We start from the raw sequence: 13607 nt of genomic DNA on the forward strand, positions 1-13607 counted from the left end.
CTTCCAGAGTTCCCGCTCCTGAGAGGACTGAGACCTCAAAACCTGTCATTTCGAGAAATTGTCCCCACCCTCCAGTTTTATGAGCGAAGCCCAAGCTCTGGTCTCAGAAAAGAGGCCTGGGTCTCCTCCTTTCCCAGCACCTGGGAGCCACCAGTGTTTAGGAGCAACTCCTCATACAGACAGCCACTCACAAACTTAGCCCCCCAACCCATCCTATCCCCGTCTGCTAGGACTCTCCACACTTGTAGGGCACAAGTCATGAGCCCAAATGATCGTTCTCTAACTTCTTCCCTAAACTCAGTGTCCCTCTCAGCATCTCTCTTATTGTAAAAGAGGCAGCATCCAGGTCTGGGCCGGGAATGGGAACCAGAAGGGCTGCAGTCAGAGTCCAGCGCCTGCACAGCCTGAGTCTTAAGAACAGCCCAGTGCTGTGACTTTTCTATAAATAAAAAAGGCCCTGCCCACAGTCCACATGGCCTTTTGGGCCCTAATTTATATACTACAGAAAGTCATATACCCAGCCTGCCGTGCTTCATAACACCATTATTTATGGCAGGAGAGGTTTTTTTTTTTTTTTCTTTGAAGAATATATTTATTACAGGTAAAGCCAACAGCAGACTCCATACGTCTGGCAAATCGAGAACAGGTGCTTTACCCTAACTGTGATTCATACGCTCTGCGCTCTGCTTTCTCGCTGTTGAGTCCAGGGAGCTCCCTCGACTTTCCTAAGCGTCCAACCGCTACTTAGAAGAATTTGCATCAGATTTTTGTTTCCCCACTTGGGTCCCATGGAAAAAGCAGATCTTCACGCTGTTTGGTTCCGGATCTGCTGGGCTGTCGCCCTCGGAGAGCTGGGGCGGAAAAGGAGGGGGCCGGCTGGGCGCTGGCATTGATCTTTAAAAAATCATTTTGAAATCGCCATAATGTGAAGAAATATGGCGCTTCACCCTCGTATTTCACACGTAATGACACGAGATGGCTTCATTTGGAAAAGAAAAGCGTGTGGGAGTGTGTCTGTATGTGTGCGTGCACGGAGGTGATCCCGCAGCCTTCTGCAGGGCAGAAGGGTACGTGGCCAAAAAGATAAAACCTCAAATTAGAATGGCCTCGCTTTTGTTAAAAGGACACGGCTGGGGACAGCCTATCGGTTGAGGGCCCAGGGCCCGACAATGCTGAGAAAACCCGCCCCAGCCTGCTCCTAGATCCAACCGGAGGAGAATCGGTCTGTCCAGGGGCTGTGCCCCCCTGTGTGCCTACACCACAAGACACGACTATACCCAGGGCAGAAGCTGGAGGAGCAGCAGCGGCTGGGAGATGAGCCAGGAAGCCAGCCGGTGGCCCCAGGGGAGTCCCAGCGCAGGGCCGCATAGTAGATACCAATAAAACGGGCTATCTGAAAGCTCCAGCCCGAGTTCACAGGAGGGAAGACGACGGGTGGTCCGGAGACTGACCTGCCGGCTCTCCGCCTACACGGGTACCCAGTTCGGTATTTGGAAATCTATCAGGACACCAATGCCCGGGAAAGGAGCCATCCAGAAGAGGCGATGGTCCCCTTCTTCCCTGGGTGTAAGGGGAGATAACCATCATACCCCTTTCCCATTCCTCTGCTATGCTGACACCTTAGGGAAGTTCCCTTAACCTTTTCTCACATTCAGCTTCCCCAATGGGCAATTTTGAGGGCCTGGGTGGTTATCAGGGAAGGAAAGGCATCATGGCTATGTCTCCACCCCAGGGACCCCATACTTCCATACTTCGCTCGCTCAGAGCAGGGCCAGAGAGAGGCCCTAAAAATTTAAAGGAGCTTTGGCTAGTTGTATTAAACTCTTTGTGAGGCTCAACTTTCCAGAGCCTTCCAGAATACCTTTACCTCATGTAGGTTCTGATTTTAAGAGGGCTAAATTTTAGGACCAGATCATTGGACACTCATCCCCTTTTATTCCCCTATCTCCTCTCTCAGCTATGGAGGGGGGTCGGGAGAAGCTCCCAGGCCTGTAAACCTCCCATCATAGTCACAGAGAACCCTCCAAAGCAGATAACGCCCTATAAACCCCCCAACTTCTCTCCCATCCGCTTTACTTCATCTCCAGTGGATTGCCGCTGCACTGCTGTTTAATAAACATCTTGTGTCAAGGGGACAGAGGAGAGGAAACGAGGCCTGCGGGGTGGAATGGCTGCGCATTTGGGGGGTGGGAACAGGACCACCTCCTCTTTAATTATGCTGTGGGCCTCTGGGTCTGCGCCCCAGGCTGGCTCTCTCCCTCCCTCTGCCCGGCTCTCCCTCTCTTCCTCCCGGACCCGCCTGGGGAGAGGGCTCCACAGCCTGCATCCCTCCCGAGGCAGCCCGCTGCTTTCCCTCCGCCTCTCCTCCGCCCCCGCCGCCCCATGTCGAGAACAACCCCCCTTCCTGCAAAAGGGAGGGGGGGTGGCGAGCGGGCGGGCGGCCGGCAGCTCTGGCTGAGGTTACGTGGCCGCCGGAGCCCTGACGTGATAGCACATTGCATCAGCATAAAACAATCCATCCTCGATATGGAATGCGGTGCGGACGGATGACAGCGAGAGCGCAGCCCCCTCGCCCGATTGATTTATGTCGGAGCTGACGCTTTATCAGGCAGTCGGAAAAACTTTGACCAATCATTTTGCAAGGAGCGCTGAGCCGGGCTGCTCCACTGTACTTTGTTGGCTGAGAAGTTGAGCAGGGGGTGGGGGTGGGAGGGTGGGGGGCTGGGGGGGTCGCGTCCGAAAGCCCTCACACCGGTCTGGGTGCCACCTCTCCCTGCTTGGGCGCCGCCGCGCGAGCGCTTCCCTTCCCCCTGCGAGCGCCCGGATAATGTCTGAGAATGTCCATTTCTGGGACGCTTAGCAGCTATTATGTCGACTCGATCATAAGTCACGAGAGTGAGGACGCGCCTCCGGCCAAGTTTCCTTCCGGCCAGTACGCGAGCCCCCGGCAGCCGGGCCACGCGGAGCACCTGGAGTTCCCCTCCTGCAGCTTCCAGCCCAAAGCGCCGGTGTTCGGCGCCTCCTGGGCGCCGCTGAGCCCGCACGCGTCCGGAAGCCTGCCGTCCGTCTACCACCCCTACCTGCAGCCCCAGGGCGTCCCGCCGGCCGAGAGCAGGTACCTCCGCACCTGGCTGGAGCCCGCGCCGCGCGGCGAAGCTGCTCCGGGGCAGGGCCAGGCGGCGGTGAAGGCGGAGCCGCTGCTGGGCGCGCCTGGGGAGCTGCTCAAACAGGGCACGCCCGAGTACAGTTTGGAAACTTCGGCGGGCAGGGAGGCCGTCCTGTCTAATCAAAGACCCGGCTACGGGGACAATAAAATTTGCGAAGGAAGCGAGGACAAAGAGAGGCCGGATCAAAGTAAGTTATAAAAAGTGAGGAAATACCAGGCCGAAGGCCAGGCGAGGGGGAGGGGAGGGGAGAGGCAATAAACTGCGGACAATGTGAAGGGAGACCGCGGCGGTGGCCGGAGAGCGAGCGGGGGAGGAGGGGAGAGGGAGGCAGGAGGCCAGCGAGCGGGGTGCCCCCCGAAGGGGAGACTGAGGCCGCTGGAGGAGCGCCGCCCCCAAGGCTCCTTGTCCTGGAGGGAACCGGGACGCGGGCACCACCTCGCTGCCCTCTCGGCCTCCCTTCCCCCACTCCCCCGGGGCTCGGGCTCGGAGCCTGGGAAGAGGCTGACGACCGCCGGCCGGGAGAGGGGCTGGCGGGGCTGGGGACCGGGCGGCCGCCAGCGAGGCCGAGAGCCCGCGCGGGCGAGGGCGGGAGCGCACGGGGCTGCCCGGGGCCGCCCGGCTGGCAGAGCTCCCCGCGCCACGCGCAGACCGTAAAAGCCGGCCAAGGGGAAGTGGGAGGGGGCTCATTAGGATTTTATTTGCGATGCAACAGCTTGGCGGAGGATTGTTCCTAGCAGATCTCGCGCAAGAGCCGCTCAGGGTCCGCAGCCGGCGCCGGGAGGGGCGGGGAAGCCCAGGACCCGGTGGCTGAGCCCCCTCCCCGGATGCGCCGGCCCCTCCCCGGGAGCCTTCCCTCCGGTCGCCCCCTCCCCTCCTTGGCATCCTCGCCCAGGTTGCAGCTTCCTTTTCTGCAGCCCCCGCTGCGCTCCGCGGGGCTCCCTAGTCCCAGCCAGAGCTGCCCGCGTCTGGGGGAGTCCGGGAATCGCTTCTGAACTTCGGGGCAGACAGCCAGAGTGAAGAAGGAGAGATCCCGAAGGGACCCTGGGGAGAGGAAGTGGGGGGGCGGGAAGAGGCTTGCGGAAAGGCGGAGAACTTTACCCTCCGCTGGTAGTTACTCCCCGTATCCCACTCCTTCTGAAGCACCCCGCCAGGAACCCAAGTCTGGCTAATTTCCAGGAGGTGCTGCTGGCGGGATGTGGGGTGGGGTGGGGGAGTCTCGTATTTTTCGTTTGTGAGGTTGAGAAAGGCAAATTGGTTGGGGGCTCTCAGCTCCAAACATGACCCCCAGGCTGGCCAGAACAAGCCTCACACCTTACTCTTTTGGGGGAGCGAGGGTCAGATTTTTTTTCGTCTCTCCTTGCCTGCCAGATTTCCCATCAACATAGTGGCCCACAGGCCCTTGGGAAGTCCTCATCTGCTGGAGGATAGAGAGCTGCCCCCACTACCCTGAGACCCCTGCAGGGTGCTACTTCTCCTGCCTGCCCTAGTTCAGAACCGGGATAACGTTTGGGCAACACGGGCTCTTCCCAAAACCTACCGGCTCACACCCAAACAGACCCCCCACCCCAAACCCCCAAACTCTGCCTGGAAAGCCCATTACTGAAAGGCAGCGGTTTGGCTAGGATCAATTATTAACAGTTTTTTTCCTCTTTCATATTTAATGCGGCTGTGGGTCCCCATCCCAGGCAATCACATTAAGGAAATAGCACTGCAAATTGGTAAGACACGGTACTTAGTGTAGGAGGAACCGGATTATTTTTTAAAAATATATTCAGTGCTTTTCATTTGGGGAGAAGAATCTAGCAAAGGGTGGCTGTTATTTTTAATTGGCTCTGCTTTATTTGGCAACTTTTCTGAGTTCGGGAGGGTAGGGAGAGAGCCGGTAAGAAGGAGACAAGCCTGTATATATTTTTGTTTTCTCTCCCCCCCTACCCCTTCCACTCAATTACCCCTTTCTCTGCTCCTCCTCACCACATGGAGCTGGTTGGAGTTAGGTGTGCTGTGAAGGGTTGTTACCCCCCATCATCCACGGTTCCCCACCTTGGGAGTGGAGCAATCTTGCTTCCCAAATTCCCTGAACTTGCTTTAACCAAACTGCGAGCTGAGCAGGAGCGGAAAAGGAGAGACTATTGCAACCATAAGTTATCTGTGAGCCCCTGGCGCTCCCTTGTCCACAGGCTGGAGTTGATAAATGGTTGCAATTGGGTTGCATGTGAATTGGAGTGTGCTGGGTGTTTGCGTCTCTAAGTGCAGACCCATGTTTGCGGGTGTGTTGGGGGGGAGGAGGATAAGATATCTACAGACACACATGCCTGCTGCCATGTGGCCAAGAGATCCAAGCTTGTGATTAAGGCAGGGTGTCCTCAGACTGGACTGGAGAGCCAGGAGGTGTCTCGCCTGTGGCTGAACAGAAGCCTCGGTGCTCCCTCAGCTCAGCCCTATGCTAATCTCCCCAGATCCAAGGCCAGGACCCTTCAGGTCAACCGCCTCTGGTTAGTCTGGCGATTGCTGGGGCGGGGGTGGAGGTGGGGTGAGCTTTAGCCACGGGGGGGGGGGGGGGCTTTGACCTGAGTCCTGACCAGTGTGGACCCAAGTGGAGAAAGAGATTGAGAGGAGGCCTGAGGCAGGCGCAGGTTTGGAAATGCCGAGAAGCCTGGTACATGTTTGGCTCCACTCTGCCCCAGTAACTCTCACCTGAAAGTGTCACTAGCAGCTCCTGGCCCATCCCTGGGACCCTTTCTGGGAACTCGAAGGCCCAGGTCCCCTCTCTGCAATGCAAGATGGGGAGTGGAAGCCAGGGGGACGTCCTCTTGGAAGGAGAACATGGGGCCTTTCATCCCCCCTTCCTTTCTTTGATTCTATCGCTGCTTCTCTTTCAGCCAACCCCTCCGCCAACTGGCTGCACGCTCGCTCTTCCCGGAAAAAGCGCTGTCCCTACACGAAATACCAGACGTTGGAGCTAGAGAAGGAGTTTCTGTTCAATATGTACCTCACCAGGGACCGTAGGCACGAAGTGGCCAGACTCCTCAATCTGAGTGAGAGACAAGTCAAAATCTGGTTTCAGAACCGGCGGATGAAAATGAAGAAAATGAATAAGGAACAGGGCAAAGAGTGAAGATTCCCCCCACCCCAAACCTCCCCGCCCCTTCCCCATCTCACGCGTATTTATAAGTGATGGCTGCCTGGCCAGTGCTGTCTGGGATGTATTCAAGTGAATGGGGAAGGGAGTCTTTCTCCTCCAAGTCCTTTTCTGCATCTAGAGCATCTCCCTTTGCCCTTACCTGTCCTTCTCTTCTCCCTGAGCCTCAGAAGGAAGTTTTGTTGATTTAGAAGGTAGACATGTAGTTGGCTTCTAACAAGGTGATGGGCCACAAGGAAAGAGAGACCCTAGTCGAGACCCTAGCAATCCCCTTAATTTTTCTGGGAAGCCCCAGCCCCTCACTTCCAGCCTACCTATCTCCACCCCTTACCCACTCCCACCCCAAAGTCACCCAGGGACACTCCAACTGCATACAGCCCAACAGAAGCCCACATACATAAATCCTGGAGCCCAGAGTAGTAATAGGCAAAGCTCACAGCCAACACTCAAATGAAGTGACACCCCAAAGGCAGACCATCGCACCCTAAATCTGGCAGAACAGCCCTGAGACCACCAGCAAGCCCAGATTTTACCCTTGACACAAATATACATCAAGAAGATGTCTAGAGACACATTCCTGAATGAGGCTCACAAAATCATCTCTATGGAGTCCCCAACTATAACCACTCTGGACCCAAGGGCAAATGGGGGTAAACTCAGCCCCCAAGCTGGTGGGCTAGAAGGGGCAAGGAAAGGAGCTGTAGTCTTAGGAAGGTATCCTAGGACTTAGGAAGGTGTTACACACACACATGCACACGCACACACACACATTCTGCTGCAGGAAACGTTTAATTCTGCATGTTGTTTTCCTCTCCTTCCAACAAAAGGAGGTCAAATCGTGGGTCGTAAGCCTTGACAATGTCGTCTGTTCTTCTGTGCCCTGCTTGACAGAGACTGTAACTTCTCTTGCTCTCAACCAGCCCTGCATCCTTCCACATCCTCCCCAGCTCTGAAATCAACTCTGTTCGGCTAAATCCACCTTGCACCAGCGAGTCAAGCCGCCCCTTGTAGAGCCCCCCCCCCCAACCCATCCACCTTCTATCCCCTGCGAGCTCAACCCACTAGAGGCAGGAAAGCCAGGTCAGGAGAGTCCTACTGAGAATTTATTGTGAATCGATTCCCGAGCTCCCTTCCGGGATAACTTGTGGAGAACAGGGAGGAGCAAAGGCTCCAGCGCCGGGGAGCCTGGCGCGTTCCTCCCCATCCTTCCCACGTTTCAACCCAAGCAGAGGCTTGGCGGCTGCCCGCCCCAGCACAGAAGGGAGACCTGCCCCAGGCACTGGGCTGTGCCTTCTGCGACTCGGGCCTGGATGGCGGTCTGCTCGGCTGCTGCGAGCGCTTCTGGGGAACGGTCCCGCGTGCAAAGGAAAGAGGCGAAATTGCACCTAAGCATCAGGGGCTGAAGCTTACTCTCTGCTTCCCTCCTTCCCTCTGCTTCCTCATCTGTCTAGTCTCCTTCAATTCCATGAACTCTTCTTGCTCCTGCTTCTCCCGACCCTGCAAGGGGACATTTCCAGTAGAACTTCTTTGCTTTGTCGGTGGCTGTTGTGAAATTGTGCTGTGTTTTGTGATTTCTTTGGGGGTGATCGTCTCGTCTGTTTTCAGTTGTCGCTTATATGGGAGGGTTGAGGGTGGGAAAGGGGAGGGCAAGGGGCCTAGAGCTCTGATTGTTTGTTTTGGAAGAAAAAAAAAAAACAAGAAAAAGAACAAAAAAATATATATCACTCTAGAAAATAAATCTCTCCTTGTGTCTCATTCTGTGTTGGCTCTCCTCACCTGGCCAGAGGTAGAGGTCCTAGTTCCAAGAGGGCAGCTTGGAAAAAACAGAGAGTCGGTGCCCAAGAGGTGTCTCCTTAGGCCTTGCTGAGCAAGTTTCCTGGCGGAGCTGAGAACTGGTCTGGACCCAGGGTCCCAAGACCTCTGCTCAAAGTGAGCAAGAGCCTTCCAACAGGAGAGCTGGGAGACAGGAAGGGGATGAGAGGGAAGATGAGTGATTTGGAGAGGGGTCTGGGTCTGCGGGGGGTGGGGGGCATGAGATAATCCTCCAAAGTGGCACTGCAGACCTCCCTACCAACTCCAGAGCCAGGGGAAAGGCAAGGCCTGCCTTGTTACTCCTGGAAGCGGCTCCTCTCTCAGCTGGCCAAGAACATCACCTTGGTTTGGCCACTTAAAAATAGCATGCAAGGGGAAAGGCACTACCTTCCTTCAGTCATTCCCTGCAGCTGGGCTGCCGGGTGTAGAGAGAGACCTTAGGAAGGCCATGCTGTCGTTCCTTCCACTCAAAAGGACAGAACCTCTGAGGGTTCTGACCCCCACCCGGAATCTGAGGATCGGATCTGAGCCACAGGGTAGTCGTCTTGGTGTGAGGCGGGTCTTTTGGTAAAGGGAGAGGCCTGGGCAGGCAGTTCCCATAGACAGGCAGGGAGAGGAGATTAGGAGTGGAACAGAAGTGTCTCACCAGGGGGAAAAAAATCGCTCCCCAGTCGGACCCCCAAATTAAATTCGATTTCCAGAGGCACTTTTCTGTCCCTATCAGACCGTGGTGTCCCCACCAGCGCCTCTTAGAAAGACCGCTGCTGCCCGCGGCCTTGCGGGTCCCGGCTGGCCGGGTGCTGGGATTGGGCTTCTGCCGGGCTCGACTGCCCGGAGCCTCCCGCCAGGCCCACCCCAGCGGCGCGGCAGCCCCGCCGAGCCCCCCAAGGGGTCGGAGGAGAGATGGGGACAAAGCGTGTCCCGAGTGAGAGGCGCCTGGAAGTGAAAAGGCCAGGCCGACCCCTCTCCAGCGAAGGAAAGCTAGAATCGGACAGATAGCCAAAGGCAGGAGCAGGGGCGACGCTCCTGGGTACGGCCCTGGGTAAGGTCCCCGGAACCGCCTCCTCCAGAAAGGGTTCCATTCGGGTCATAAAATGAATCTGGCTTTAGAGCTTGTGTAGACTAGGCTCCCTCCCCATCCTGGGCTCCCGGGAGCCCGCCGGCGCGGAGGGTGAGCCGAGCAGGCAAGCTTCCGCCGAGAGGAGCGGCCAAGGCGCGGCTGGAACCGGACGGAGAGCGGCGGGGCAGGGGGCGAGGCCTCCCGGGGAAGCCTCCGGCGGCGGCGTCTGGGTCCCGAGCCGGGGGTGGCTTCTTTAAAGACAAACAAAGGCGAAGATGCGGAGGCTGGGAAGCCGGAGATGGGGAAATCTGCTGTCATAAAAGAGAGCGAGAGATTCAGAGAGGGAGACCGCGAGAGTGCGAGACGGAGAAGCCGGGAGAGGAATTCAGTGCCGTGCGCGCAGCCATAAAAGAATATGACCGCTATAAAACTTTATAGCGTATAAATTTCTGAAGGTTAAGAAACTAAACAGCAGCAAAGCAAACAGTGAGGGGAAACTTTCCGGAGCTGAGCGAGCCGCAGCTGGGCCTGGGCTCTGGGGCTGGCGGGCGAATGGGTGGGCCGGGCTCCTGGGTGGGGATGGGGTGGGGGGTCCCCACACTCACCCGCCCCGGGGTCCGCGGGGCTTGGAGTTTCCGAGGACGGGGGTGGGGGGGCCCAGGGGGCAAAGAGGGGAGAAGAGGGACGGGGAGGGAAGAACACTTTGTTGTCACACAAGCTTCAGAGAACGCAGTTGGGACTTTTGTCTTTGTTCCTCACACCCACTCCAGAATCATAAACGAGAAGCCCCCTGCGCACACGCACGCACACACACACTCACACACACACACACACACACACACACACACACACACACACGGGTCCGGGGAGGCCAGACGTCTGGGCGCGGGCAGCCTCTTGATCCTTTTACAGCCCCGTCCCACCCTCCCAGGCCTCCTCTGCCCCCCACAAAAAGCCCAATTGTTTCTTCTCAGAATTTGAAACAATCGTGTTGGGTTTGAAAAGTGCTCGGCTGCCCCCCTTTTACGGGCCATAAACGGTGCACTGCCTGGCGGGGTCCGCCAGAAATTAGGGGGTTGGGGTGGGGGTGGAGGACGGGGGGCGTCGGGGGTCAGTACCAGAAGAAAAAATCTTATGGTTTCTTTTTTCGTTTTCCTACCCCTTCGCCTTTTTTTTTTTTTTTTTTTAGCTTATCTGCACAATTTCATGAGCCATTTCCTGATTTCCGATGGCTTTTCTCTCGCCTGCTCTCGTTTCCCTCCCCTTTTCTGCTAATAATGAAAGTTTCTCCCGCTTGTCGCCTCGGTGGCTGACTCTTCGGAAAAACCCGCCGAGCCTGTGGCGGCGGCGGCGGCGCCTGTTCTCAGGAGGACCGCTAGATGGCACCCTTGCTCCACGCGAAAATCCCCGGTGCGGCGGCTGCGGACTCGCGGCTGCAGATCGCACCTTGGCCGGCCCTGAATCTGTGAACTGAGCGCTACCAAAAGTCATGAATAATTTGCGCGTAATAAAAATATAGGGTTCATTATGGCCGTTTCCCCCATTTTATAGATTTCAGATATAGCCTATTGTTTCCCCCCACCCCTTCAAATGGTCAATTTTCTGAATTTCCCCCAGGAGGAGGTCTCCGTGCTTCTCACCCAGTTTCTGTGGTCGGTAGGGCAACAAATGCATGAGAACGGGGAGGAATAATAATAATAGGAATAGGGAAATGGGCAAAATAAAAGAGGAGAATTGGTTCGGAAAAATGAGATTTTCCGGGAGGGGGCTGGAGGACTGTCTGCGGATACGGGTGAGCAGGTCAGGTGAAAGGGGCGAGCGGGCAGAAGAAGGTCGGATGGAGAGCAAGCTGCCCCGAAACGGGATCAGCAGCCGAGGGAACCGGGTGAGCCAGCCCAGGGTGTAGGGGTACAACATGGGGGGGTGGCATGGATCCCCGGCTTTGGTGCGGATTCGGAAGTGCCCAAAGCCCGCGGGGCGGATCAGCACGGACTGAGGCTTCACAGCCTTTGTACGCGGCCGGGGCTGGGCGCGCGCCGGGTGACCTAGGCGCGGGGCAGGGGCTCCCCAGAACGGCAGGCGTGGGGAGGCCTCGTACGTTTTCTCGGTTGTTCTGCGCGCCCCAAGTTGGGCGGCCAAAAAAGTGTGCATTTTCCGGATGGAAGTGAGGGTAGGCACGGCGGCAGGAAGCAGGGGCTCGGTTCCCCGGCGTTCCGTGGTTCCCAGGTGAGAGCTCAGGCTCGGTGCGCGGCGGCCCCGGCAAACCTAGGGGACAAGGGTCCTTTCGCAATTTAGCACCTGGAGGCCTGGGCTCGGGCAATTTTCCTTCTGAGACCCGCGCGCTGTATGCCCACAACTCTTTTAATTCCAAATCTTCCATTTCCTCGCGGCCCAGCCTGATCCGTGCCCCCCATCAGGACAAACCTGCCTGCGAAACACACACACCGCCCCCCTCCTTAAAATTAGCCCCGCCGAGGTCTCTCTTCTCTTCCCCCAGGACCTGGTGCAAAGAGGCAAGCGGAGTTTCTCAAGTTGAGTTTCTCTAATAAATCTGCGCTCCGTTGGGTGTTTATAAATTATCTCCTCGCTCTTTCTTGTTTTTTCTTATAATAGAAACATTTTCCTTCCATCAGGAATTTCTGGCACGGTGTAGGGATGATTTAGAACAAGCCATTGAATTTCTACCTCACCGGTGAGTCCTCAAATCATGACCATAAAATCCCCCGCACTTGATAAAAATGTTCTCTTCCGCAACAACTTAACTGTGCCTTCTGCTGCCTCCACCGCCCCCTCAGCCTCGCACGGAAAATCCAAGACCCGGGTTCTCTTCCCTCCTCTTCTCCATTCCCTTCCTCCCTTTCAGCCTCTCTCCCATTCTCCCGATTCACTTTTGAAGGATCCGGTGGCTCTACTGGGAACTTCCTCTTGGAAAAAGCTGATGGTTTCATTTTTACAAAGGTTGGGGTAAATGGGATTCCCCCTCCCACCAAAGCACCCTTCCAAAAGCAAACTACCCTCTGGCGAATAAACAATGGCTTGGATGGATTTGTGAAGGCTCTACCTTTGTCACTAGAAATTCTCCTTCTTTCTCCCTCTCTCTCCCTCCCTTCTTTCTTTCCTTTCCTTGGCCAGTGAACTGATTCAGGAGGCCATTGGTTGGGACCCTAGGACTGGCCTTGGAAAACCTGGCCACCACCCTCAGTAGTCCAGGAAGGCTGGGGAAGGCAAAGGCAGGAGAGTGTGGTACCCACACAGCTCAGCCCTGTAGACTGTGCCTCAGCAGGCCCCAGGACCTCAGGTCTGGAGAGAGAGTTGGGTTTGCCTATAGGCTCCCCAAAGAGAGAGGAGAGAAAAGGGAGGGACTCTGTCGGCTTGCTCCATCCAAATCCCCTCTATCCCAAGGTCAGTTTAGGTAGTGATGGTGGCTCAACGGACTCAGAAAGCTAAAAGGTGCCCCCCCCCCCCATGCATACACTCTGCAGCCTCTACCTAGAGCCAAGGAGAGGATAGGACGGCAAGCCTCAAGACCAAGCACCTGGGCTTCAGTGTCCAACAGCGGCCTCCATGGCCCTTCCCTCCCTTTGATGTGCTGTCACCCTAGGGTGCCGCAGAAGGTGTAGAGGGCTGGTCTGGAAGGTGGAGAACCAGCTGAGCTTGGCTAGCAAGTCTCAAGGCCTGGGTGCAGGAGTGGGACTGTCTAGCTGGGCGTCATCCTACCGGTGGCACCAGGCCTCACTCCCCTCACACAAAGTTGGTTCACCCAAAGCACAGACTGGAGACCCTCCTCCCCATCCCAGCACCTCTCTCCAGGCCAAGGAGGTCGTTCAAAACTGCTGATTGGGTGCTTGCTGGGCGAACTTTGCTCCCTGCTTCTACCACTGCCCATTAACCGGAAAGTTTCTTTCCTCCCCTCCTTCTGCGTCCTCATGGCCTGCCAGGACCATTTTCCAAAGAAAATCCTTGCTTGTTTGTTTAATGAGGGAAAGTGGGTGAGTGGTCTGGGTGGGGCAGAGAGGAGGTGGTTTGGGGGCTCCCGAGTAGGGGGTAGGGGCAGGTGCTGGCCACAGCTGAAGGAGGTGAAAATCTCAGAAAAGTCACCGTTTGCGCCGAAAAAAAACCCATCATCGTTCTCATTTCGGCTTGGTCACCCCCACCGCGCCGCAGTCGGGCGGCGGGGCGGTCGAAGCTGCAATTTTATAGCTGTAGAGGAAAGAACTCGTAAAATGCTAACAGCTTTTATGCGCTGCGGCATAAACAACAACAGACTCCGGCTTTATTGCGTTTTATAGTTTGTTAAAGAGTTTACGGCCGTTTTTGGGGGGCCGGTTACCCAGCCAATTCCCTCCACACGATAGTTAAACCTTTATCAATAATAAGGAAATTGATCATTAAAGCCTTAAATATGACTACCTCGTTTGTTTGAAAATAT

The 13607-nt window shown here is 56.3% G+C and overlaps 1 protein-coding gene across 1 annotated transcript; it reads left to right on the top strand.

The window, feature by feature from the left end:
- The first annotated feature begins 2722 nt into the window (after positions 1-2722).
- Positions 2723-8035, top strand: HOXB9 (homeobox B9). Its single transcript, XM_032322232.1, has 2 exons — positions 2723-3354; positions 6047-8035. Exons 1-2 carry the CDS (start codon positions 2838-2840, stop codon positions 6280-6282), a joined length of 753 nt encoding a protein of 250 aa, XP_032178123.1. The 5' UTR covers positions 2723-2837; the 3' UTR covers positions 6283-8035.
- Positions 8036-13607: the final 5572 nt, after the last annotated feature.

Source organism: Mustela erminea, chromosome 18 (assembly GCF_009829155.1).
Source record: "Mustela erminea isolate mMusErm1 chromosome 18, mMusErm1.Pri, whole genome shotgun sequence".
Lineage (NCBI taxonomy): Eukaryota > Metazoa > Chordata > Mammalia > Carnivora > Mustelidae > Mustela > Mustela erminea.

What these genes read in the sequence shown, in the direction of transcription:
- HOXB9 (XM_032322232.1), top strand. Translation starts at nt 2,838, where the DNA reads ATGTCCATTTCTGGGACGCTTAGCAGCTATTATGTCGACTCGATCATA. An exon ending in CAAAGAGAGGCCGGATCAAA is followed by an intron (nt 3,355 to 6,046) that starts GTAAGTTATAAA and finishes CTTCTCTTTCAG; the next exon opens with CCAACCCCTCCGCCAACTGG.